The sequence below is a fragment of the Engystomops pustulosus genome, chromosome 6, assembly GCF_040894005.1.
Source record: "Engystomops pustulosus chromosome 6, aEngPut4.maternal, whole genome shotgun sequence".
Classification (NCBI taxonomy): Eukaryota; Metazoa; Chordata; class Amphibia; order Anura; family Leptodactylidae; genus Engystomops; species Engystomops pustulosus.
In genome coordinates this window covers 88,291,530-88,318,967 of record NC_092416.1, presented here as the reverse complement: position 1 = coordinate 88,318,967, position 27,438 = coordinate 88,291,530, and the positions used below count along the sequence as shown (strand labels likewise).

General features: G+C 41.8%; 2 protein-coding genes across 3 annotated transcripts in view; both read right to left on the bottom strand.

Annotated features, from left to right (window-relative positions):
• The window catches only part of POLD1 (DNA polymerase delta 1, catalytic subunit), a 123,853-nt gene that overhangs the window by 54,884 nt on the left and 41,531 nt on the right, over nt 1–27,438 (bottom strand). The window contains exons 12-22 of one of the 2 annotated variants that reach the window (XM_072110283.1): nt 18,717–18,776; nt 18,091–18,201; nt 17,451–17,642; nt 16,686–16,774; nt 15,669–15,785; nt 13,056–13,169; nt 12,029–12,176; nt 8,577–8,672; nt 8,358–8,495; nt 6,631–6,806; nt 3,498–3,650 (exon numbers count right to left, since the gene is read on the bottom strand). In XM_072110283.1, coding sequence (XP_071966384.1) covers nt 3,498–3,650; nt 6,631–6,806; nt 8,358–8,495; nt 8,577–8,672; nt 12,029–12,176; nt 13,056–13,169; nt 15,669–15,785; nt 16,686–16,774; nt 17,451–17,642; nt 18,091–18,201; nt 18,717–18,776 — 1,394 coding nt within the window. The remainder of the gene's footprint in view (nt 1–3,497; nt 3,651–6,630; nt 6,807–8,357; nt 8,496–8,576; nt 8,673–12,028; nt 12,177–13,055; nt 13,170–15,668; nt 15,786–16,685; nt 16,775–17,450; nt 17,643–18,090; nt 18,202–18,716; nt 18,777–27,438) is intronic. The other variant, XM_072110284.1, reaches the window with a different exon arrangement.
• LOC140063961 (uncharacterized) lies at nt 18,848–21,995 on the bottom strand. The gene is made up of 2 exons (XM_072110286.1): nt 20,938–21,995; nt 18,848–20,118 (listed from the first exon to the last, which is right to left on the bottom strand). Exons 1-2 carry the CDS (start codon nt 21,896–21,898, stop codon nt 19,031–19,033), a joined length of 2,049 nt encoding a protein of 682 aa, XP_071966387.1. The 5' UTR covers nt 21,899–21,995; the 3' UTR covers nt 18,848–19,030.

The window sequence follows — 27,438 nt, the reverse complement described above, 5'->3', positions numbered from 1 at the left end:
AAGATTCAAAGTTTCGCTTGAGCTGGACTTGGAATTTATTTATGTACAATACAAACTCCACCTGTGGCCACACCCTCAGGCTTCACACACACAAACACATATACTGTACAACAATGGAGGGTACAGGATTCCTCGTTTGTGGCACGTCTGATATCAGTGTGTGAGCAGGGCCGATGTCAATAGAAAATCATAGCCTGGGCCTCAAAGATAAAGAAAAAAAAGTTTTTACATAGCAAAACAAATTTTATTTGAAAGGACTGGAACTTGAGAAAAGTCAATTGATTGAATGAATCACTTTGCTCTAATCAGAAACATTATAAACTTTCTTGTATTCACTTGTACCACTAAGGTGAGAATTTATTGTGCGCAGGTAAACATTAAAAGGGCAAGCTCTGTGTCCCGCCGGATATATCAGAAGGCTTTCTCGTCCCTCCACACCCACATGGCATGGAAGTGGTTTAGTGATAATATTTGCAAATCCTGGAAGGCATGCAGGTATTTGTGATTTTTTTCGCCACAAAACAGTAAAGATGGTTGCTCTGGTACTTCTTAATGGACACTGACAGCACCATTGTAAATAGAGCATTGCTTCATTTCTTTGTACAGTGACAGCATGAGAGCCTCCACCATGCAGAAAAACAGTAACGGCACAAGTGCTGTCAGTTCATTCTGAGAATTAGTTACCAAAGCAGCTGGACCCCCACCTATCACAAAGAGATGGCAAAACCTAGAAATATATATCCTATATCTTAAAGGTATACCATTGAGGCTTAAGCTCTGCAAAATGAAAATGACAAAAAAAAAATAAACATGCTACTCAAAAAGGACTTGAAAAGACAGGTGACAGCACTTCAGGTGGAGCATATATGTAAACAAGATAACCATTTTGGAAGTGCTGGACACAATTTCTGCTCACATATTTTCCATCTTCAGTTTTAGTTCACCTTTCCCCTTGCTTGGCTGAACTGAATGTGCAAGTGATGGAAGAGTTGAATTTGTTCGCTTAGTAAAGTGAAATTAGAAATTAATGTAATTCAGTATACAGATTACATAACATAAGTAATTTCTGATGACTGGTAGAATGAAAAGGAAGTTTGTGTTGAAGTAACAGAAGTAACTGGGCAATGAATGGTCGGCACCTAGTGGGCCACAGGAAGTTGGTGTAACTTTCGTTCCACAGTCATTTCTCCCCACCTCCTTCTTCCACACCAGACATCTAGACACAGCTGCTCAGGGTGGGACAAGCTATTTCTGTGTTTCCCCTTAGTCACGGATTAGTGCATGTAGGCAGTGCAATATGCAACTATTTTTTTTTTTTTTTTTTAAATGGGAGTGGGAAAGAATACAGCTCCTCAAACATGGTGGATAAGTATTGTATATATTTGAGTATAATCCAATCCAAATGGCAGACAAGACTCTTAATTTTATCCCCCCCCCCCACCAAAAAAAAAGGGAAAAACTCAGCACCCCCCACTAATAATACGCCCCATGTAGCAGCCTCCCCTCACTAATGAGTTGCCCCATGCAGCAGCCTTCCCTCACTAATGAGTTGCCCCATGCAGCAGCCTTCCCTCACTGATGAGTTGCCCCATGCAGCAGCCTTCCCTCACTGATGAGTTGCCCCATGCAGCAGCCTCCCCTCACTAATGAGTTGCCCCATGCAGCAGCCTCCCCTCACTAATGAGTTGCCCCATGCAGCAGCCTCCCCTCACTAATGAGTTGCCCCATGCAGCAGCCTCCCCTCACTAATGAGTTGCCCCATGCAGCAGCCTCCCCTCACTAATGAGTTGCCCCATGCAGCAGCCTTCCCTCACTAATGAGTTGCCCCATGCAGCAGCCTTCCCTCACTGATGAGTTGCCCCATGCAGCAGCCTTCCCTCACTGATGAGTTGCCCCATGCAGCAGCCTCCCCTCACTAATGAGTTGCCCCATGCAGCAGCCTCCCCTCACTAATGAGTTGCCCCATGCAGCAGCCTCCCCTCACTAATGAGTTGCCCCATGCAGCAGCCTTCCCTCACTATGGAAATGCCCCATGCAGCAGCCTTCCCTCACTATGGAAATGCCCCATGCAGCAGCCTTCCCTCACTATGGAAATGCCCCATGCAGCAGCCTTCCCTCACTATGGAAATGCCCCATGCAGCAGCCTTCCCTCACTATGGAAATGCCCCATGCAGCAGCCTTCCCTTACTAATGAGTTGCCCCATGCAGCAGCCTTCCCTCACTAATGAGTTGCCCCATGCAGCAGCCTTCCCTCACTAATGAGTTGCCCCATGCAGCAGCCTTCCCTCACTAATGAGTTGCCCCATGCAGCAGCCTTCCCTCACTAATGAGTTGCCCCATGCAGCAGCCTTCCCTCACTAATGAGTTGCCCCATGCAGCAGCCTTCCCTCACTAATGAGTTGCCCCATGCAGCAGCCTGCCCTCACTAATGAGTTGCCCCATGCAGCAGCCTGCCCTCACTAATGAGTTGCCCCATGCAGCAGCCTTCCCTCACTAATGAGTTGCCCCATGCAGCAGCCTTCCCTCACTAATGAGTTGCCCCATGCAGCAGCCTTCCCTCACTAATGAGTTGCCCCATGCAGCAGCCTTCCCTCACTAATGAGTTGCCCCATGCAGCAGCCTTCCCTCACTAATGAGTTGCCCCATGCAGCAGCCTCCCCTCACTAATGAGTTGCTCCATGCAGCAGCCTTCCCTCACTAAAGAAATGCCCCATGCAGCAGCCTTCCCTCACTATGGAAATGCCCCATGCAGCAGCCTTCCCTTACTAATGAGTTGCCCCATGCAGCAGCCTTCCCTCACTTATCATTTGCTCCATGCCGCAGCCTTCCCTCACTAAGGAAATCCCCCAAGCAGCAGCCTTCCCTCACTAATGAAATGCCCCATTACTTTACTTGCGTTGCACATGTGTGAAGCTCACAAATGTCCCATCTACTGAAGAGCCACGCTGGAACTGTACTAACTATTACAGTTGTAGCGTGGCTGTTCGGTAGATGGGACATCCGTGCATTATATATTTCTATTCACTGCAGTCCGTGTAATTGTGCCAAGATACGGCCCAATTCCATAGGCTTCACACGTTCCCATGTGCATGAGCAGGAAACAGGAAGAAGACCTGTGGGCAGCGCCAGAGTAAGTACATGAGTTTATTTTTCCATATACTCATCTATAAGCCATATGGGGCTTTTTCAGCAAAATTGTGCTTAAACTGGAATATATACAGTAAATATGTGTTAATATGGTTATTCCCTCCAAGTGAAGCTGGAATTTAAAAATGTGTGGTACTGGTTACATGCATCCAAGATTTTCTCTCTATATAGGAAAGAGTAAAGTTACTCCTTCTGCCAGATGCTTGAGAATGCCTTTATAGAAAAGGCGAAGCGTAGCATTTATGGTTGAATAAAAATATTGTCACTTTATTCTTTGGAGTGCTGCTTCATCATCGATCGTTCCTTTTACCAAATTATACTTATAGAATAAGATCCCAGTCTCATTTTACCTCTCCGCAAGCTCCACGTGAGCCTGTTTTCCAGCATACTCATCTGCTGTACGAGTCAGCTCCTTGGTGATAACCAGCTGTGATATGTCAATTCGATTGCATAGTAAATCAGAGATTACGTCCTTGGCGTGTTCTACAGCCCCCATCGGATCTCTACAAATGTAAGCCAAAAAAATGAATACAGATTAAATAAAATTACAATGAGCAGGACTGAAGGCTTTATTTCTGTATATTATTTTTTGCTTTATATAATACAGTTACATACAAAAAAAATAATACTGCATGCTATTCTTAGAATAGGAGCTGAAGCTTTTCCTTGTGGCAATGGTTGGAGTCTGAAAAATTCTTGAATGGGAACTTTGATCAGGTTTTCACATTTAAACCCAATTATGGGTTCCTATTGCAATGTACAGGATCAATCAAAGTTGAATTTATAATAAAACTCCATTGCTGCCATCGCTCAAAATTCAAGTAAAAAACAATAAAATAAAAAAATATCTGGCTCCTTACAAGCACAGACCATTGAGTCATGTGGGCGTCTCCCTCCTGCATGTGAATCCCTTCCAGCCACTCTTTTTGGTTTTGACATGAAATTACCTCTGTTGACCGAAGAGTTGGATGAAGCCTCACATGCGCAGACAAGACTCCTATTTACTTCTCTCTGCGCTTGTCAGAGCCAAGAAAATAATAAAAACTTACAATGAAGGAGGCGGGGAAGCTTAAAATAATGATGTGTTGGACATTTATTATGTGACTCGATGACTTGCACATATGAGGGAAACTGTGAGCCCACATGAACCGGTTCTAGCATTGGAGCTTTATTATAAGAGACACTTTAGTTTTAACTAATTTTGCTGCAGGAACCTGTTATTAGGTGTAAAATGTGAAAATCTGATGACAAGTTCCCTTTAAAGTGCATTCTCCCAAGAAACACAGCAAACACATTATGAAAATAAAAACATTATTAAGTAATATTTTACACAAGTCAGTGACCACTACTGTCCTAACTTGTGAATTTTGTGACCAAGCCCAAGTTAACACCTCTGAGCATGTTTTGGCCTTCAGTCTTATATCCGTTGTTCACATGAAAAAAAAAAAACACACACCTTTTTTAACCCCTTAGTAACTAAGCTCATATGTGCCTTGAAAGACCAAGCCATATTTTTGTAAATGGAGATGTATAATTTGTATCACAAATTTCCATTTAAGGAGAAAATACACACCATAGTTGTGCATTTCTCCTTTACAAAATGTAATTACAGGCAGTAGCGGACCGTCTGTAGTATCTTAGCTTTATTTCATGAGTCAGTGTGATTATGGCCATTCCCCATTTATATAGTTTTTTTGTTTTACACATTTTTTGCAAGTTCAATAATGATTTCTTTTGTAATGGAAATGTTGATATCTAATATGTCGGAGGGGGGGGGGGGGGATTGCTACATTTTAGATAGACATACTCAAAGAAGAATTTCAGATAATGTTCCATGATATATTGGGGTGGGCATGTGGTAGGTGGCAATTAGCATGCTCTAAATAGGGAGGGGGGCTTTTAGGTAGTTACCCCATGACAGTAAAGAGAAACAAAGTAAAAGTGGCACCAGTAACTGCAGTGATCTCTGTGCGTCAAGGTCCTGTCAGAGTGATCAAAGACCACTCACAGTGACATTTGTTCATCTCTTCAGACTACCTTCATGAGATAAAGGTCTGGAGCGCTAGCACAGTAAATCAGTGCTATCTTAGGCTAAAGTTCTGAGGGAGAAACCCACTAGCCTAGCTTAAGGCCTTATGACAACCCTCGAAACCAGTATGCATCTGGTCACTAGGGGATAAATATGATCAGTTACTATAGCAAAAAAATACACACATTTAAACCCTTTCTTATAAGGTCTACTTTTGTTTTATCTTCTATTTGTGAAGCTTAAATGAGATGTGAAATGTGTATTGCACCAAAATTAATGATTGGTATGGTAATAAAATGAAAAGGCCAAGCTATGCTGGGTTCTTGCTTTGTCTTAAAGGAGATGCATCACTGTATTCTGTGACATGGAAACCACAAGGTATTTACAGCATTTCATAACGAATGTACATAGCAATGCTTTCAAAGTGACAAACTCCCATTTACACCTCTTATTTGAGAAAGGAAGTGGCAATCACTATAGTTTGCACACACTCACCGGCCACTTTATTAGGTACACCATGCTAGTAACGGGTTGGACCCCCTTTTGCCTTCAGAACTGCCTCAATTCTTCATGGCATAGTTTCAACAAGGTGCTGGAAGCATTCCTCAGAGATTTTGGTCCATATTGACATGATGGCATCACACAGTTGCCGCAGATTTGTCGGCTGCACATCCATGATACCAATCTCCAGTTCCACCACATCCCAAAGATGCTCTATTGGATTGAGATCTGGTGACTGTGGAGGCCATTTGAGTACAGGGAACTCATTGTTATGTTCAAGAAACCAGTCTGAGATGATTCCAGCTTTATGACATGGCGCATTATCCTGCTGAAAGTAGCCATCAGATGTTGGGTATATAATGGTCATAAAGGGATGGACATGGTCAGCAACAATACTCAGGTAGGCTGTGGCGTCGCAACGATGCTCAATTGGTACCAAGGGGCCCAAAGAGTGCTGCTGAGTCACTGTTGCCTTTCTATCAGCTCAAACCAGTCTGCCCATTCTCCTCTGACCTCTGGCATCAACAAGGCATTTCCGCCCACAGCAACCAACAACCATGCCACGTTCAAAGGCACGCAAATCACCTTTCTTCCCCATACTGATGCTCGGTTTGAAATGCAGGAGATTGTCTTGACCATGTCTACATGCCTAAGGGTGAAGACACACCTGGCGTTTTTGGGCCGTTTTTACTAAGTGCATTTTCAGATAGTTAAAAACGCATATCTTAGGAAATGTATATCAGAAAGTGCTTCTTTCCCCACATAAGTATATACTCCTAATATTCCCACCCTTGGGTGACATGAACGTGCCATCTTCCTTGCCGGCATGCAATCTTACCCAAATTTGCTTCTCGGGCAGTCTTTTTCTACGGTTATCAGCACGTAAGCAAAGCTTACACGCCAATGACACACGGCCGCAAGCAATGGTTGCTGGAACAAGCATGCATATCTACCTGTCAATAAGGATCTTCTGCAGGCATGTGTTGATCAAATTGGCCACAAGGGGGCAGTTGTCTCGTCTTACAGTCTCAATTCCCTTGCAGTCCATCTTATCATGGGTTTTTGCACTGGATGAAAAGTAAAGACCGGCGTATCTCTTTTTGTTGATTAGCAGGTATGGAAAATATACCTACAATACAATTACAATGTCACAGGTAAAAAATATTTTCCTGTTCAAAAGAGGTGAATTATTGCTCTATCAATGAAGCATTCTTTGACAAACACAAAGCATAGACATAATAGTTCTAGGATGAACCAATGTGCAGAAAATACCATGGCTAAAAACATAAATCCTCATTGACCATCTGAATGTTACAATATGTCCATACTGGTTAAAAATATATCCCCACAGTACTGGAGAAAGAGATAAATATTTTTTCAGGAATAAACTGTTGATATTATGGAAAATGGATGTTCATTCATAACCTTAGCCAGTGTCAAATGGTCCAAGATTTAAGCAAGCTATCAAGGAATAAATATTTAGTTCTTGTTTGGAAGCCACATAGATATTACTTAATTTTCATTTACTTTGCTACAATATACTTCTTAAACATAAAATACTTAATTAAAATAAATTAAAAAAAACCCCAACATGTTCAAAAACAGTATTTAAAGTTTACTATTTTGTCTTTTAAAGTGAATGTGTTGCCAAAGGCAGCAGTGGTTTGGAATTGACCTATGAAGAGTTTTCTAGAAATATTTTATGCAGAGAATAGGTGTAAATGCATCATCTATTGTTAGTTGTGGCTGTAGAGATGAAAGTTATCTATAGATCTGTTATCTTCTCTAGAAATCCTGTCTCTAATTATCTAGTAGTCCTGTGATATAAAGGAGACAGCTGCGTTGCAAAGTATAAGACATATCCTGTATCTGGCTGTAATTGTGGGAGGCCCTTGGCTTTCTATGGAGAGGGGAGAGGCAACAAACACTCATCCCCCCCCCCCCTTCTGCACCTGACCATGTGCTAGGCACGGGTTCCGGACTATTGCATGGTTATGTGCATGTAGCCTTAGACCCTTGTGACTCCATGTTGATAGTCTTTGTATAATCTGACCTGGCTTTCATAGGTTTCTCATGTTGCAATATTTGCTAATAAGCCAGAAGGGCTCTGGGGGCTATTACACTTTGCAGGAGCACGACTCCAACCGCCCCCACCCCCCTCGGCACTCCCTCCCAGTGCCTGCTCTAATCTCACAGCAGCAGCTCACAGTGAGATGGAGGGGAATGCTCCTGCATAGTACGAAATGGGAAGTGAGAACAGCCTGTGCTGCGTGTTGTCAGTGGGGAGAAACTTGGGTGTTGCTAGAGAGAGGAGCTTGGATGCTGTCAGTGGGGGAGGGGTGTATGTTGTCAGTGAGGGGGAGCTTGTGTATTAGTGGGGGAGGTGGAGCTTTGATAATGTCAGTTGTGGAGGGATGTGCATTTTATGCCTGGGGGCCAGGTATGGTGGCATTGTCATGGTGCTAAATATTATTGGGGGGAGGGATGGGGGGGAAAAATCCATGTCAGCCTAGGGCACCAAAATGCCTTGTCCCAGACAGCTGAACAGTGGGGTCCTGGTGTCAAGCCCCCATGATCTAAAAATCTTGGAAATCCTCTTTAGGATTCTGTGTTATACAGCCTTTTTATATAAAAAAAAATCATTGTGTCCATTGTGAATTATAACATAACACATACAAACCTTTTCAAATTCCAATTTTATGGGAGGGGTGAAATGACTTGAGACCCACTCTGCTGCTTCTTTACCAATCTCCATGGCTTCAGAAACTGTCTGAACCCCAAGTTTGCACATCACAGAGTCCGTGTCACCATAAATAACCTGCGGTGAACAATCAATACATGTTAGAGTCACAATGTATCTCAGCACCTACAGAGAGGGTATTAAATAAATGCTGCATACCTTGGCATCTGCTTTGTATCCATTGGTAAGAGTGTACTTAGATTCTACCAGTTGTTTGGTTTTCTCTATCATCTGTCTACCAAAGCCAGTGACACTCTAAAATAATGAGCAAAAAAGAAAAAACGTATTGTACAACATTTCGACAAAAAAAGAAAATCTGGATGGATTCTATGAGGGGTGATGGTTACTAACCAATCACCACATTTTCCCAGGTTGTCATTGCTATTGTATATAGAGGAACAAAATCATCAATCCCAGAGAGTGCAGTCACACATGCCAGGACATTTAAACAATGCAATCTAGAACGGTAGAGACCGAAGAATCTGTAGTGGTGGTGTTCAATGTGGTATTCTCAATCCAATCTGTATCCAACCAGAAAACATGTCACACACATAGAATGTTCTTTTTCCCATTTTATTTAAGTGAGTATTTCACATTGTATAGCCTTAACCGCATTATAGAAGTAAAAAGGAAGTATAAATAACAGATAAAAAATTATGATGTTTCGGTCATCCTGACCTTTGTCAAGTTAGATCTGGCTTTTAGGTGGGAGGTCTATGTGGAATACTCACTAAAATAAAAGAAAAAGAACATTGTACGTGTGTGCCATATTTTCTTATTGAATTTAATCAATGCAAAACACCGGGTGCTGGTTACCAGTCACATGCGTTTCCATGTGTTGCGTTTATAAAAACAACACAAGCGCCACATGTAATCGTACCCTGAAAGACATTTAGAAATGCAATACAAGCACCGCATGTGACCTCACCCTAACGGAGAAGGTGAATGACATTTATTGGAGAGGTTACCCTTCCAAAATCAAATTTACCCATTCATGTAATGTATTTCACCTGTTAAAATTAATAAGATTAACTGCAACGTATGACCAAACCCTGATACTATATTAACCCCTTTTTGACCAGGCCTTAAAAAACTTTAATGACTGGTTATTTTTAACAAATGTTCATATATGTAATGTACAGTAAAAATTTTTTCCAATGAACTCAAAATGCCCATTGTAAATTAAATTCCCCAGTGTGTGACAGCCTTTTTGATATAGAATATGTATAGTCTCAGGCAAACAGGGGTTACTAGAGTTTTTTTTTTTTTATAGGGTAGCGGGGGATTTTTTTTCTTTTTGTGTGAAATATGTTTATTATTTATATTTATTAATATTTTCTGTGTGTGTGTTTTACTTTATATGTCACCCATGAGGTCATAAATGATCTCGAAGAGCAGAGGTCGCACTATCATTTTTTCCAGACAGTGTGCTCCTGTTGATGGTTGTGCACACGATTGCACACTGATTGAAAGGGGCAGATCAGACGCGAGGCTGCATCCTGTGATGACGGGTAGCTGAAGGCTGGGGTGACATCACTGGAATACTGTGATATCACGGTCCTGGCTGGCAGTGTACACCTCTAAGAACTCCTCTGTCCCTCTTATTCTGCTTCCAGTCACTCAGTGCTGCGATCCTGCAAAGGATATTTTCCTCTTTCGCAGGATCGCAGTGAGTGCCAGCACTGCTCGCAGACAGCAGTCTGCATTAAAACAGAAAAATCACCATGCATATTTTTATGCTTGGTGATTTTTGGGGGGAGTAAAGCAGCCTCTACATGTGTCAGACACTTGTGGAGGCATTATCATGACCTCTGCCTGGGTGGACATTTCCACATATTTCCCCCCCACTTTTTAGTTTCCACCTTTAGCTGGGGCATCCACTGCATAAAACTACTTCAGCGCTATGCAGTGAAGACAGGAGAAGGCAGAATAAACTGATTCGAGACCCACGACTGCTGCATCTACAGTTAGTGGTGTTTGAGATCGAGTTAAGCTTTATCATTTACTTCCAGAACTGGGAGGAATTGATACAAAAAGTATATTGGAAAATTGTACAACTTTTCATTACACAATCCAAAATATTTATTTGCGGAAATGAAAAAAGCCCTTTATCTGGACCAATTATCAGGAAAATCCTTGGAGCATTGGTTTCCAATAACTGGCCCGATGAGAGGTCATGAAAAGGGGCTTTCAAGTGTAAGGCAGGATGACTTCTTATCTCTAAACTGAGAAGTGTACAGTTTAGCAAGACCTGTTCAGTTCCTGTTTTGACAAACACTGCTGTAGTGTCAATTCACATAAGCAGATAAGCTGGCCTCAGCACAACCCCCTCGAAATGTGGAAAGACCTCTGCTGCAACCTCTCACTCCATTTCCCCCAGAAGGATGTGTGTTCAATGTCTGGTTTTGCCTTCCAGGTTTTGCAACACTGCTTTCATTCTGTCCATATCAAGTGTACTGTATACTGGAGGACAGCAATTCTTGGGATTTTAAACAATATGGTTTAAGAGCTGCCTATACAAGGCTAGACTGAGAGGTTTCCCTTTACTTTAGATAGCTAGGTGTGTATTCACACAATGCATTTAAAATTGCATTACAAGTATATAACTGAATCTAGCTTTAATGTGCATTTTGGTGAAATTGCAAAACAAGTAAAAACATATTTAAAATTTCTCACATGTTTTTAACTGTCCCAACACCAGTGGTTCCAAAATGTGTGCACACGCTATAGGCTGCTTCCAGACATCTCTGACATCGACCCGTTACTCATGGAACATGAAAACCTCCATCATGACCAATTCTTTGGTAATTCTTCCTTCCCCCGAAATATAAATTTGGGAGAACAAGTGAGGCTGTCTATTGTGCTATTTCCATTTCAATAATAGCTCTGTTTATATAAGGGGACATGCTGCCAGCATGAAAAATCCACGCATTTACACTGGACATTTTATAGGGATTAAGTAAGTGGGTGATGACCACCCCATGTAAAATGACTTGTAGGGAAATGCAGATTACATCTATGTATATGTACTATATCTATGCCGCAGCAATGAATAGGGATGGTTATATCATTCTCTGTCTAACATAAGGAAGTGTCACAGGATTTCTAATAATCTTATCAGTATGGTTTTATTTTGATATGTGTGATCAGGATAACATAATAGCCGCACGCAGATAATGCCTTAGGTCTGCAACACCAGTATTTTATGGCTTTTATCCCTTTAATTGCCACTTGCCAAGATTATATTTTCCCTTGTTTTTTCAGCCATCACTTTATCATGGAATTTGCATACTTGTCTGTGAATAACCGTTTTATAGAGAGACAAATGATGCAGCTTCTGTGATGGGAAAAAAGGGACTTTCCAGAAGACTAAACACTAGGCTGAAACTCCAAAATTCTGCATTCCATTGCTAAAATCAAAATCATACATACTACATTTTATAAAGGGAAGGCTATACTTCATATGAATACAAAGGAAAAGTGTATCTACTAAAGGAATCTACTTGGTTGCTGTGAACAATTGTTCACAATTAAAGCAGTCTGAATAAGTCCTCCTAACAGCATTTTGTAGGCATGGGCCAATCTTTCTGGGCATTGGTTCCCTTACTTACCTGTGAAATCTCAAGACAGGGTAGTTTTCCAACTTGTGCTCCAGTGAACCCATAAACAGAGTTTGCGCTTACTTTCAGTGCCAGCTGCCGACCATCCAAAACCTTCTGTTTAAAAGGATCAGTCTCTTTTTTTAACTCTGTTTTTGCTCTTTAAATGAAACACGAGAAAGGTTCATGTTGGGTTATCAAGCACCACTTTGTTAAAACAGAAACATGCTTTTCCCATGCTTTAGAATCTTTATTATTAAAATTTTCAACTTAAAGATAAATTTGTGCAGATAAATAGTGTGTTTCATTTAATAATCATCACCTAAATCGCCACATAGGGCACAAGAGCTGCAAAGGAAACAACTGCATAAGAGGAACATTGCTAAAACCGCATCTCAGGATCAGTGAGGTTCTTGGTAATCGAACTGCACTGATCAAAAATGGATGGCATCTCTTTTCAATAGGTTATAATTTTTTAAGTTTTGGGAAAACCAATTTCGATTTTAAAGGGTTTTCCAAGATTCCTGGGCCAGGCCAAGCATAAGAATAAAAACATACGAGATGGAAACATGGCTTGTAAAACAGTTCTTCGGTGTGCAAGCCATTAAAAAGTTGCAATTCCTAGGCCATAGCCAAGAATTGCAACTCCCTGCCACCTCCATACCAATATGAGTGGGAAAGGGGACGAGGGGTGGAAACATTTACTATAACATGCACCATATTCCTGGCACAATAGTACATGAGCCGAAACGGTTAGGTATAACAGGACCTGTTGTAGCCATCCAACTGGTCCAGTTGATAAAAGTGACTAAGGTTTGCTGAAGACACTAATGGAAAACAGAATATTTGAGACATAACACAGAGCCTATAGAGGGCATTCCAGTACCTTATTACTAGATTTTTTGCCCTGCTTCAAAAGTATTAAAATTATAAAAGCTACCATTTTGTTGTAAGAAAAGCATTTTTATAAGAAAATAGAACAAAATTGCAAATTTGCAAAGAAAATGCTGAATTAAAAATAAATGTCAAATTTACTCACCGTTTTCGGGCAGATAATAGGTTTTCCAAAATCTCAGGCAACAAGCCTTTCCTCACACTTGACTTTACAAAACAATCTCCTGTTGGGGTCTTGATAAACTCCTCAGGTTTAAGCCTGAAGAAAGAGGACATATAGTTAAACTAGGAAGCACATTCCAGTCAAGGTTATTTTTTTTTTAACTTGGTTGGTGGATTTAAAGGGTTTGTCTAGAATTTTAAAAACGTGTCTAATTCCTTCAATAAACAGGTAATACCAGGTATTGCAGATCACCTACATTAAAGGGGTATTCCAGGAATCAGTATACCGTATATACTCGAGTATAAGCCGACCCGAGTATAAGCCGAGGACCCTAATTTTACCACAAAATACTGCGAGTATAAGCCGAGGGTGGGAAATGCATTAGTCACAGCCACCCCAGTGTATATAGCCAGCCAGCCAGCCCCTGCCCCAGTGTATATAGCCAGCCAGCCCCTGCCCCAGTGTATATAGCCTGCCAGCCCCTGCCCCAGTGTATATAGCCTGCCAGCCCCTGCCCCAGTGTATATAGCCTGCCAGCCCCTGCCCCAGTGTATATAGCCTGCCAGCCCCTGCCCCAGTGTATATAGCCTGCCAGACCCTGCCCCAGTGTATATAGCCTGCCGCCACTGCCGGACAGATCGCACAGAAGATATACAGGGGTCGCCGGAAAGGTGAGTTTAGATATATTTATTTTTTTGACTCGAGTATAAGCCGAGTTTGGGTTTTTCAGCACATTTTTGTGCTGAAAAACTAGGCTTATACTCGAGTATATAAGGTAATTCATATACAAATGAGTGAGTAAAATTTAAGCTAATATGTTATTAGTTGTTATTTAAAATTTTGCTTGCCTTAGCAGAAAATGCTGTTGCCATACACTGTAATGAAGAATTAAAAAGCTACTGGCCTCTTAATCAGTCTATTAATTTCCTCCCCGTTTCTGAAGACACAGGACAGAAGATGGCCGCTGGTCACATGACGACTGGGCAGGTCATGTGATCACCACTATGTTTGGCTGTAGTCGGTTGGTTGCAGTGCATCCAGTATGGCCTGTGTTTTGGCGATGTGCCATGATGGCGGTTACACATCATTACTATAGTAACAGAGCATGACAGTCTGTTACATCATCACTGGGGGCAGAAAATAAGACAGAGGAGGAGCAACTGAGAAATAAAGGATCAAGGGACTTGTAGTTTGCAGTCGCCACCATCTTGGTTATAACCACCTACTTTGGAGAGTTGAAAAATGTTGTGCTTCATAAAATCAAACTATTTAAGCTCCATTTTGTAACTAATGACAGTGAGTTTTGTTATATTAATTTATTTAAGGCATTATGGGTTTTTGTATCAGACATTCATATTCCCGGAATACCCCTTTAAGTTTTCTACATCACACACTTTAGTCAGGAGACAGGAGAGTGTTGGAACTGTATGCTGGATCATTTTTACAAGGAGGGGACTGAATGATGATGTACATGGAGGCAGGTCATACTGATATAGGGGGATATGTATCACATGCTGATGCATGGCACGTCAGTAAAGTATGTAATTGAGAAGCAGCACTCCGGTATCTCTGAAGAAAGAAATTTATTCCACCAAAAATAGTGCTTGATAATGCCTTGATTGAATTGGCGAAACGTCGCACTATTTTTGGTGGAATAAATTTCTTTCTTCAGAGATACCGGAGTGCTGCTTCTCAATTGTATACTAGTATGCTTTGGGGTCGCTGTCAGACCTCTTAAGAAGACCTGCACCCGAATACTGATATACGCACGGTGTCGCTCAAAAACACTTTGTTTGGATTGCCTCAGTAAAGTATGTGATACATCCAGCATGGTCAGTGTTGTGGTGAAACATCATCTCAGTGAGACAACGTGCAGTGATATACACATAACATTACTATTGTAACAGAGCAGGACAGTCTGTTAGATCATCACTGGGAGCAGAGCATGAGAGGGAGGAGCTGAGAGCTTAGGGCTCATGGGAGTTGTATTATCCTGTGGCATCCATCTTGGAGAGAACTCCACTTACTTTAGAAAGCCCATAACATTTTGTGAATCATAAAAGCAAACTATTCAAGCTCCAGTTTGTGATTATTGACATTGAGTTTTGTTGAATTAATTTATCAGACGTTTATATTCCTGGAATACCCCTTAAACTTCTGATGCTACCAGAGACAATGAATGCTTATTAGTAAGAACTGATTGTGACTGATGTGGATGTAGCAGTCAAACCTATTGATAACTTTGTAATTAATAGAATATGGTAGAACCCCCAACATGAGCGAAGCAAACAGCCGTACATGTCTGTTCTGTTCTATTCATCTCTATGGATCTGACGGAGATTGCGGAGCTCACACCCCATCGGACCTCCCCGTTCTCGTTATTTGTGGGGGTCTCAGTGATGGACCTAACTTGTTTCCTGGGAAAACCCTTTTAAGGGTGACCATGCTATACCCTTTTCTAAACTAGCCGAGTGTGAACTTAGAAGGCACCTCAAGCCTGGTAAAAAGTACCTCAAATGCCTCTATCTAAAATTAAGTTTTAAAGATTTGGTATTACAAATTTTAATTCGCTCTCTGCATTAAAAAAAATCTCACCCATATTTGTCAATGGATCCAGACTGCAGCAGCGTAGTATAGCAGAGATTGTGAGCCATCATGATAGATGGATACAGAGATGAAAAATCTAGGGTGGCGATAGGCACATCATAGTACCTGCAAAAAAAAAAAATATGACAGATCAGTGACAAAGGAGAAAACTTATGACAACTTGAAAGTTGGAAAGAAACATAACCTCCATTCCACACCTCTCATAAGGCCGTTTCTGAAACAGCAGTCCCATTTAAAACATCAATCTAGTATAACCACTACAGCCGATGGGCAAGAATGGTGTCACTTTTGGTTAAAGTTTAAAAAAAAAAAAAAAAAAAAAGGACCCAAAATACATCAGACTACAATTGAGGAAAATGGATATTAACCAAAACTGCCATTCTGCAAGTAAATTCCAGTTGACTAATTACCTACAGTCATTAACTTCAAAGAAGTCAGCCATGTTTTACCATTTAAACAGACAAATAATTTTTTTCAAACATAAACAATTTCATTAAAAGAACATTATTCCATCACCAGTTGTTTCCCAGTATGAGTGATGGTCAATGAGGTCTAAACTTGCCGTTTTCACACTAGTGACTAATGACTAATGTTCTTCTGCAAAATAAATGATTGGGTATTGTCATGTACATATTGATCTAGACTATAAAACCATCATGTTATATATCCCACATGGTGAAATTAAGATAAAAGTGTAAAACAAAGTGATATTGAGGTTTTTAACTCCTGGAAAAAAAATCATAAATTGACCCAATGGGGCAGATTTATCAAGCTGTCTGAAAGTCAAAATATTTCTAGTTGCCCATGGCAACCAATCATAGCTCAGCTTTCATTTTACCATGAATATTTTAAAGGGGAGCTGTGATTAACTAGAAATATTCTGACTTTCAGGCAGCTTGATAAATCTGCCCCAATATGTCCCAATGACTGGGTATGAATGCATGCATCAATGTCTATATAAGAAGAGCTTTTTTAGGAGAATAAAATTATAAAATGTTGACTAACCCTTTAACAGGTTCAATGACGGTGGCACCAGTGTAGTCCTCTCCGCCCTCTGACTTCACAACTGGCATTACCAGATCCTGCTTCATAGCCTAATATTTCAAAAATAACCAAAACAGATGCAAAATCTAATAAATGCAAAAAAGCAAGATACAAGTAAAATACAACTATTCTTTGTGGACTGGGATTAGGGGGTTATCATATATCATATATAAAAACAACAAACACACTATACTCTCCTCTCCAAAGGTATGGTGGTGGTGTCACATGAACAGGCATGTACCAGCTATAGCCTACAACTGCTTCTGTAGCAGATACACGGCTATCAACATGCATCTAGGTGGAGGGAAGCCAGGAGTTGAACATTCAGTGTTTTATGGCATACAAACAAGGCTCTAGAGTTGAAAAACAAGGGTAGTAGGACACCATGTGTGTAAACTACCCATTGGCTATCTATGGCCAGATGTTTACACTGGACTAGAAGGAATACAGTGTGTATATTAAGCCATGACCAAAAAAAGGCTAAAAAGGGGGAAAAAAGGATAGCCAATTGTGTGGCAGAAGGGAGGATGCATTATACACTTGGTCACACTGGATGGAACACCTGCTGTTCAAGTAATAATCGCATGGTAAAATTAGGTGGGTTTACCATAAATTGTCCCAGATAAAAATACCCCTATAAAGAAGCAATATTGGCAAAACTCTGCTACACCATTTTAATTCAGAAATATAACAAATGTCAGACTTGATAAAGTTATCTGCTGTTACCTGTCTGAGAAGCTGTGATACGACTTTGATCTGCTGTCCACGGGATAACAGATAATTGAGTGGGACACCGGTGACACGAGCCATCTCCATGTAATTGATAACACACATGAGCTTCTCCAGGAGGCGCAGAGGTAAGTAGGCATCCTTTAAGCAGTACACAGCAAGTCGCCTGCGGGTCTGTTCATTTCCATTCTGTATGATCATAAGTAATGTTTATAGCAAATTCATCATAAGTAATGTTTATAGCAAATTGACATTAACATGTGATATAAAGTTTGCGGCGTATTTCCATCTTAAATTATAGCTATATCTCTAGGATATTTAGCTTCAGATACTGAAGATATTACTGTTCTGATTTTCATTCTTTAGATCTATGTGGCGTTTTAGAGGTTTGACCCCTGCCAATAGAAAAATGGGAGTGGTACAAAGATTAAATTAAGGTTTGCTCACAGGAGCAACTAGGATAAAATCAACAACAAACAAGCAACTTGTTTAATTACGGTCTAAAAAAAAAAAACCACTTGGGGTGAAAAAAAACCCAAAACTGGATGTAAAGTTAGCAGCGAGTAGGACGGTATTGTCCCATTATGTGATTATTCTGTAGGGATCTGGGACCTATAACCTGACAATGAATCTGTACCTGCAGATCGGTAATGATAGAGTGCTGTACATCCTCCTTCTGTTCTTGTAAAAAGTGAAAACTAACAGCATTCAAAGTGTAAGAACGTAACTTGTAATCTCTTAAAAGAACCTGAAACAAACAATGAAAATCAAATGCACAAAATAAAAAAAATACTTTTACAGATGATTAATGGCAAATAATAGTTAAAATCCTCGAAAAGAAATCTACCACCAAAATCAAGCATTATAAATCAGGGGACTGTGGTAATAATAATAATCTTTATATAGCACCATCATATACCATAGCACTTTACAAATCCCAGGGGACATATAGTCATATGGAACAATAAGAGTGAGGGCCCTGCTCAAAAGAGCTTAAAGTCTCTGAGGATGAAGAAGGTGACAAGAGGTATATGAGCTTGTAGTAATCTTATATCTGTTATTCATGGCTTCCTTCTTTCTAAAATCCACTTTTACAATTATACTAAGACAGTATAACAGCCTGTGAAGCTGCAGCATGAAGCGATACTGGTAACAACCTAAGGAGCTCTCCAGGGTCTTAAAGGGGCATTCCCATCCCAGTAATTCATTTTTCATATGTAAACATTTCTTCAAATTGGAAAAAAAATATGGAATTAGACTTACCGGTAATTCGGTTTCCACTAGTGACCATGACGGCCCCCACCTGGAGGATGCTCCTATATCCTGTAGGGACAGGAAGCGCAAGAGATTAAAAGCTCCTCCCTAGCACCCAACACCAGTGTCTACCAAAGTACCACCCGGAAGGATGCAAGTGCAAGGAATTTCACATAGAACCATCTCCAAGAAGGAAGAAAGGGAGGGAAATAATGGGGGGCCGTCATGGTCACTAGTGGAAACCGAATTACCGGTAAGTCTAATTCCATATTTCCACCACGTTCCATGACGGCCCCCACCTGGAGACTTACCAGATTACCCCATTATTTGGGAGGGACCACCGCCTGCAGGATTTTCCTGCCGAATGCCAGGTCCTCCTGGGAGGCAATATCCAACCGATAGTGCTTTGCAAATGTCGAGGAACTTGACCACGTTGCTGCTCGGCATATTTGGTCCAGAGATGCACCCCTTTTTTCGGCCCAGGATGTCGCCATGGCCCTAGTGGAATGGGCTTTAATATCCCCCGGAAGGGAAGTGTTTGTGGTCTTGTAGCAGAGAGATATAGTGGATTTTATCCATCTGGCTAAGGTTGCCTTTGAGGCTTTCAACCCTCTATTCTTTCCCCCAAAGTTAACTAGTAAACTGGAATCTTTACACCACTCTTTTGTTGCTTCTAAGTAAAAGAGAACACATCTCCTAACATCTAAGGTTTGCCACTTCCTTTCCCGTTCAGATTTAGGATTAGCACAGAAGGAGGGAAGAATAATTTCCTGTTTACGGTGGAATTCAGACACAACTTTAGGGAGGAAGAGGGGATCTAGTTTGAGAATTATTTTGTCATCTAAGATATTTAAAAAGGGTTCTCTGCGAGAGAGGGCCTGGATTTCACCCAATCTGCGTGCTGTGGTAATTGCTATCAGGAAGATAGTTTTAAATGTGAGGATTTTTATGTTTGCAGAATCCAGAGGCTCAAAGGGGGGCTCTGTGAGAATATTCAGGACCAGAGAGAGATCCCAAGAAGGGACTGGGTTGTGTATACGTGGTTTAATACGGGAACAGCCCTTAATGAATCTCCTGATCCATCTGTGATCTGCTAAGGGAAGGTCAAAATATATACTTAAAGCCGAAATCTGGACCTTAAGGGTGCTTGGTTTAAGACCTAGAGAAAACCCAGCCTGTAAGAAATCTAAAATTTGGCCTAAGTTTGGATTTTCTGGAGAAGGAGGATAATCCCCACACCAAGTACAGAATTTTTTCCAGATCTTGGCATAAATAGCATTAGTCACTGGTTTTCTGCTTGCTTGAATAGTGTCGATCACTCCGGTAGAAAGGCCTTTGGTCATTAGGTATGCCCTCTCAGGATCCAGGCCGTAAGCTTTAGATGTCGCACGTCCTGATGAAACAGTGGACCCTGTAGAAGAAGATCCTGACGATAAGGAAGATGAACAGGATTATCTATAGCTAGTTCCTGAATAACCGGGAACCAACTTCTTTTTGGCCAGAATGGAGCAATAAGGATTAATAATGCCCGTTCTGATCTTAGTTTCTGTAAGATTTTGGGAATTAGAGGTATGGGAGGGAAGGCATAGACTAACCCCGACCCCCATGTATGACTGAAGGCATCTAACCCCGTAGGAGAGCCCCTATGGTCTAAAGAAAAGTATTTAGGGGATTTATTATTTAGATAGGTTGCGAAAAGATCTAAGGTTGGGGTCCCCCAGATATGACAGATTTCCCCGAAAGTTTGTGGGTTTAAAGACCATTCATGAGGATCTAATGTAACCCGGCTTAAGAAGTCTGCTTCTATATTTTCTGTACCTTTGAGATGGATAGCTGAGAGGGATAGAAAGTGTGTTTCTGCCCACCTAAAAATTTGATGTGATAACTCAGACAAAGATTTAGACTTTGTGCCCCCTTGCCTGCGCAAATAAGCTACTGTAGTAGTGTTATCAGAGAGGATTCTTATGTGTTGATTTTTTATATGCAAGTGGCCCTTTTTGAATGTTTCTAGGACTGCCTTTAACTCCCGAAAGTTTGAGGACCTAGAACAAGTCTGGCTGTCCCACTGACCCTCAAAATAGTGGCCTGCCAACGCAGCCCCCCAACCTGACAGGCTTGCGTCTGTTTGAATTGTTAAGATTGGGTTTGGATTCCACCAAACTCCCTTTTTTAAGTTTATGGGACTCTTCCACCAGGATAGTGAATGTTTGACTAAAAGGGGAATCTTTACCTTGTGGTCTAGATGTAGAGGGTTTTTGTCCCACACCCGGATAGTCCAAGCCTGCATAGTCCTTGTGTGGTTTTGAGCCCAAGACACGCACTGGATACAGGACGTCAGAAGGCCCAGAAGACTCAGAGCTGCTCGAATGCTGCACGACTCTTTCCTCTGGAAGAGACTTATGTTTTCCTTTATTTTTTGGATCTTTTCTAACGGTAGGAAAGAACTCTGCTTCACGGAATCTAGTTTTACCCCTAGAAATTTTTTCATCATCTCTGGTTTTAAATCTGATTTTTTCCTGTTTATGACCCAACCTAAGTCCTGGAGGAGACCTATGACTAACTGAAGGTGGGTCTTTAGGTCTGATTTGGTCTTTGCAACTAGAAGAAGGTCGTCTAGGTAAGGAACTATAATTATGCCCTTCAATCTTAGGTGGGCCACTACCTCTGCCATAATTTTTGTAAAAATACGGGGTGCCGAAGAGATCCCGAATGGTAGGGCTTTGAACTGAAAATGAAGTATTTTTCCCCCCGGGGAACGAACTGTGAATCTTAGGTATTTTTGGTGATCCTGGCAAATAGGGACGTGATAGTACGCGTCTTTTAGATCGATCGTACAAAGAAAATAATTTTTTCCTATCAAGGGGGTCGCTGACTTTATCGACTCCATCTTGAAGTGTTTGTACTTTATAAATTTGTTTAGTTTTTTTAGATTTATAATTAGACGGTAAGACCCATTGGGTTTTTTTATCAAAAAAAGAGGGGAATAAAATCCTTCCCCTTTTTCTATCTCCTGGACTGGAACAATCACATCCATCCGAAGCAATTGTTGGATGTTGGTCCAGAGATGGAGAGTTTGACTTTCTGGCAGATTTGGGTTCTGAAAATGTTGTGGGGGAATATGGAGAAATTCTACCCTGTAACCTGACTGGATGGTCTGGAGAATCCAAGGGTTTTGGCAGATTTTTTCCCATTCGGGCCTGAAATGGGAAAGTCTCCCCCCCACCTGTACGTCATTGTTTCCTCTGCTTGTGGTCGGGGTTAGAGAAAAACCCTCGACCTGCGCCTCCTTTTGAGTAGCTCCATCTACCTGTCTTTCCTTTGCCCCTAAAGGGAGGTTTCTCTTCCCTGGAGGAACGAAAGGGAAAGGGAAAGGAAGGTTTTTTAGGGGGAATTCTATTAATCGGAAACCCCTTTTTTCTGTCTGCAGCATTTTCTAGTATAGAGTCTAATTCGCTGCCAAACAAAAATTCACCTTGGAATGGGATACCGCAGAGCATAGACTTAGATTTCGTATCCCCACCCCACTGTTTTAGCCAGAGAGATCTCCGGACAGAATTGGTCAAGGCCGCCTCTTTGGCCGAAAACCTTAAAGCTTCAGCAGAAGCATCTGCTAAAAAGGCTGTGGCAGATTTGAGGAGGGGTAAAGACTCTATAATGGAATCCCTAGAGGTTTTATTTACCAGGTGTGATTCCAATTCTGACAACCAAAAATATAAAGTCCTGGCGACAGAAGTGGAGGCAATGTTGGTCTTAATATTTAAAGAAGACGTCTCCCAAGCCCTTTTAAGTAAAGCATCAGATTTACGGTCAAGGGGGTCTTTTAATTGGGCACTATCTTCAAATGGGAGATCCGTCTTTTTTACTACTTTAGCCACTTGAATGTCGACTTTAGGTATTTCCTCCCATAAAGTATTGTCCTCAAATTGTAATCTATTTCGGAATTCTTTGGGTATAGAAATTCTTTTTTCTGGCTCCTTCCATTCTGATAACACTAAGTCTTTTAGTGTGTCAATTACAGGAAAGAAACTTTTCTTTCTGTATTTGAGTCCCCCAAAGAGATCACTCTGTACAGAGGTTGGTTCAGACACATCCTCTATTTCTAGTGTGTTTCTCAAGGCTTTTAATAAGCTGTCTAGATCCTCGGACGCAAACAAATACTTTGTGTGCCCCTGATCTTTTGAATGTCCCCCCTCTAGACTTTCTTCCGGTCTATCATCTAAAGAACAGGAAGGGAAATCTGAGTCTTGATCAGAAGAGGAAGACTGAACGTATCTAGGTTTTTTCCTAGGTGGTTCGGGTAAATGAGCAGCAATAGAGGAGGAAACTTCTTCCTTTATTGCGGACCTTATTTCGTCCATTAATGACGACCTTTCCTCTTTTAAAATTTTGGTCAGACAATCTGAACACAGGCTTCCCCTATAGTCCTCTGGTAATTTAGAACTACATAAGCCACATCTTTTAGAGGGTTTTTTAAGGGGTTTATCTCTCTCTCTCTGTTCTTTCTCTTTAGGTTCTTTCTGCTCTTTTCCCTAAGAGAAGCATACATGATAACAGTTAATAACAGGTATGAAATGTATGGTGAGAGAGAAGAGGACAGCCCAGGGCTTGTACTTACGGGTACCAGGACCTGGAACAGGTTGGATGCGTCATCAGCCATTTTGCTGGAAGCACCAGAGCCACCGACTAGGTTTTTCTTCCAGGAACGCTTAAATTTGATTTTTTCCCGCGTTCTGGAGAGGCTCGTCCCTCCTCCCCCTTCCGGTTCAACCCGGAAGCGATCGGGCTCCTGGACTGCGCATGCGTCCACGGAGCCGGCTTTCGGGTCCGCCCCCAATGACGCGACCCTGTCGCTCTGACGTGTATACCGGAAGTCGCGTCTGCGGCCGACTTCCGGTACGCGGCCATCCCGGACCACGCACACAAGCAGCACGTGCGCGCACGTAAACATCCTACCGGAGCCGGAACCCCTCACCGCCGAGGACCGATGCCCCTCACACACCGGTCCTCCAGCAGAGAAAGGGCCCCAGCACAGGTACCGCTGCATGTCCCCCCTGCAACCACCCAGCATTGGTCTCCCGGGACCGTTGGTTGGGCTGGCAGAACGGGGGGCGGGGAGGAGGTACATTTTGGTGTTCCCCCCACTCGGTTGTGAGGCGGAACCCATTAAAGTAAAAAGTAAAAAGAAAAGGTAAAAAGTAAAAAGTAAAAGAAATCTCGTGTCTCCCTAGGGAGACTCTCTTGCATCCTATATCCCGAAGGGACAGGAAGACACTGGTGTTGGGTGCTAGGGAGGAGCTTTTAATCTCTTGCGCTTCCTGTCCCTACAGGATATAGGAGCATCCTCCAGGTGGGGGCCGTCATGGAACGTGGTGGAAAAGTTATTGTGTGATGATAATTTCTCAAAAAGGTACTCATATGGTCCCTTAGAAACAAGACTGTGTCCTTGGATACAGCCACCTCTGCAGGAGTGATTGCACAAAAAGTTTTTGTATATATAATGTCAAGGAGTTACTGCATGTCCCACATCTCTCCTGTGGTAATGAAAGCTGAATCCAAGTGGCCAGGCAGGACTGAATAGCGCATGTCTGGCCGCCGTTGCCAGAGTGCAGGGTGGTCGTATCCGAGGAAGCCATCTCGTTTCTAAGGGACAACGTGGCTGCAGTTATTAGAAATTATCTTCACATAGGAACTTTTTTTTTTTTTAATAACATCCAATTGAACAAATGTTTACATATGGCATATTAATTCAAATAAATGTGAATGCCCAGATGGGATTACTCCTTTTAAGCATAATTTTAAGAGTGGAATTTTAAGTGAAGGAGACCATAGCAAATATTAGATTACCACAGTCACAGTGCCTAGATCTATGAGTAAGTGCCGCTGGTTTATCATGATGGATTTTGTTACTATAAAGAGTAAAGCCTAAGCACTCCTTTGATGCGCCCTTTACAGGTTTACATGTATTTTATATAGGGGCCGTTAATGGTCCCTCTCAGACCATTGGAGGGCCGGACTAATGTTTAAAAATATATAGCGGTACATACTGAGGAAGCGTGGGCGAAACGCGCGTTGGGGTGTCCGAGGGCTTCCCCCGCATACCACAAAATGGGTAAGACACTGGTCTTTTATCTCTAACTTCACCATCTGAATACAATCTAACCAGCAGTGCGCATCAGTTTATTATCCACATATAGTGGAGCTGTTTTTAGAGGCACTAATTTAGTTATATGCTACTTGTATGGTGGACATACCCTCTAGTGCTATGCGGAGGTTTAGTCAACTCGGACTTGTTATATTGGATATCTTCCATTAAACATCCATTGTAATCGTTTTTTAATATTATTGAATAAATTTCTGTTTATTTTACATTTGAGAACTGAGTGGCTCCTTGTTTTCTTGTGTGGTATATTTTATATATTGGCCCAATAAATTAATTAATTGGGCCAATTAATTCTTAAATATACTGGGACCCCTCTCCATTAATTATTTCCTATCCTGGCCCTCACAATGAATTATTTCCTATGCTAACCCTCACAATTAATTATTTCCTATGCTAACCCTCACAATTAATTATTTCCTATGCTGCCCCCACCATTATTTCCTATGCAGCCCCCACCATTATTCCCTATGCTGCCCCCACCATTATTTCCTATGCAGCCCCCACCATTATTTCCTATGCAGCCCCCACCATTATTCCCTATGCAGCCCCCACCATTATTTCCTATGCTGCCCCCACCATTATTTCCTATGCTGCCCCCACCATTATTTCCTATGCTGCCCCCACCATTATTTCCTATGCTGCCCCCACCATTATTTCCTATGCTGCCCCCACCATTATTTCCTATGCTGCCCCCACCATTATTTCCTATGCTGCCCCCACCATTATTTCCTATGCTGCCCCCACCATTATTTTCTATGCTGCCCCCACCATTATTTTCTATGCTGCCCCCACCATTATTTTCTATGCTGCCCCCACCATTATTTCCTATGCTGCCCCCACCATTATTTCCTATGCTGCCCCCACCATTATTTCCTATGCTGCCCCCACCATTATTTCCTATGCTGCCCCCACCATTATTTTCTATGCTGCCCCCACCATTATTTTCTATGCTGCCCCCACCATTATTTCCTATGCTGCCCCCACCATTATTTTCTATGCTGCCCCCACCATTATTTCCTATGCTGCCCCCACCATTATTTCCTATGCTGCCCCCACCATTATTTCCTATGCTGCCCCTCCACCATCAATTATTTACTATGCTGCCCCCCACCATTAATTATTTCATATGCCGGTCCCATCATTAATTATTTCATGTTGCCCCTCACAATGAATTATTTCATATCCCCCACAATGAAATGTTTCATATGGTGCTCCCGTAATGAATTCTTTCATATGTTATGGGCCCCTATATAATCTCTGGCTCCCGTGTCTTGTTTCTTCTTAGGCGGCCAGACAGGAAGGGGTGCCCGGCCACGCATCCTAGTTCATGGAGAGATGTGCGCCGGGTTGTCTTCTGGCCACATCGCTCAAGTAATAGTGCTCGAGCGGACGTTCCCGGCCGTATTGAGCACTACACAGTGACGGGCAGGAGCTTCCTGTCTGTCCGGACGGACGGAGGCCCCTGCTTGACTGCCGAAGGCCACGGCCCGCCAATGAGTTTGGGGACCCCTGGTATAAACCACTAGGATTACGGTGATACCTTATTTATATATTTTTTTTTAGACATATTTTACATTTTACTGAAAAAAAAATATAGAGAAAATCTCATTTGTTTTTCGTATTGTCATCTTTTCTGAGACACAACTTCAATATTTTTTGGCTGACGGAGCTGGTTTAAAGCTTATTTTTAAGTTCTTTTCAGTTGCTCCATTTTGGCGCATTTAACTTTTTTTGATAATTTTTTGGAACATTTTTGTGAAGGGATTTTATGAAAAATTAACATTTTTGGCAAGTTCATAAAGTGATTCAGCAGTCCTGTTACTTGTGTCCTGTGTGCAGACTCTTTTGCAGAGATGTTTTGTTTACAGCTCTGAGCTCTGCTGAATAGGAGGAGCTGCAGCAGGAGAATATGATTCACCCTTCTCCCTCCCTGTCCCCTCTTCCTGTGTCTGTTAGTGAGGACAGACTGTGAGAAGATAGATACAGTGAGAAACGCCATGAGAATGGACTGGAGCAGCAGGGAAGCTGTGTATATTCGCAGAGGGCAGCATGGCGAGAACAGAGAAAGGCTGAAGCGTTCAAAAGAGGCAAAGACACAGATACATATACATGAAAACGATTCCACCTCCTAATGGCTGCTAAATGCTACAGTGGAAACTTTAATTTTTCCAACTGAATCCTACTGTGGTCAGAATGACTGCAGACATTCCATGGTGATTCCAGAAGATTTCTCTACCACCTATGGAAAATCTTTAGAAAATATAGGGTAAATACAGCTAGTGGAATATAAAATAAAAAAACTAAGAAAAATCCTCTGTGTGAATGAGCCCTTACAGTACAGTAAGAACTTTTGCATAATGGGCACTCTGGCCCAGTTGTACCCTCCGAAAAACCTTACAGATTTATGATTGGATCTATATAATTGTAGGGCGGTCCAGAAGGGGTTATGATTTATGGACTTGATACTGCAAGGTTTTTTGCTCAGTAATCTACAAATATCAAGGTGGTTGCGTATATGGACTTGATTATTTTTCTCTGCTGACAAGGTCTGAAGAACTGGCTCAAACATAT

Bases quoted from the DNA above. Each gene is read 5' to 3' on its own strand.
- LOC140063961 (XM_072110286.1), bottom strand. From the start codon at position 21,898: ATGGGAAAAAATCTGCCAAAACCCTTGGATTCTCCAGACCATCCAGTC. The intron at 20,119-20,937 runs GTAAAGATTCCC...CTTCTTCTACAG, and splicing joins CTCTACATCTAGACCACAAG to GGTCCACTGTTTCATCAGGA.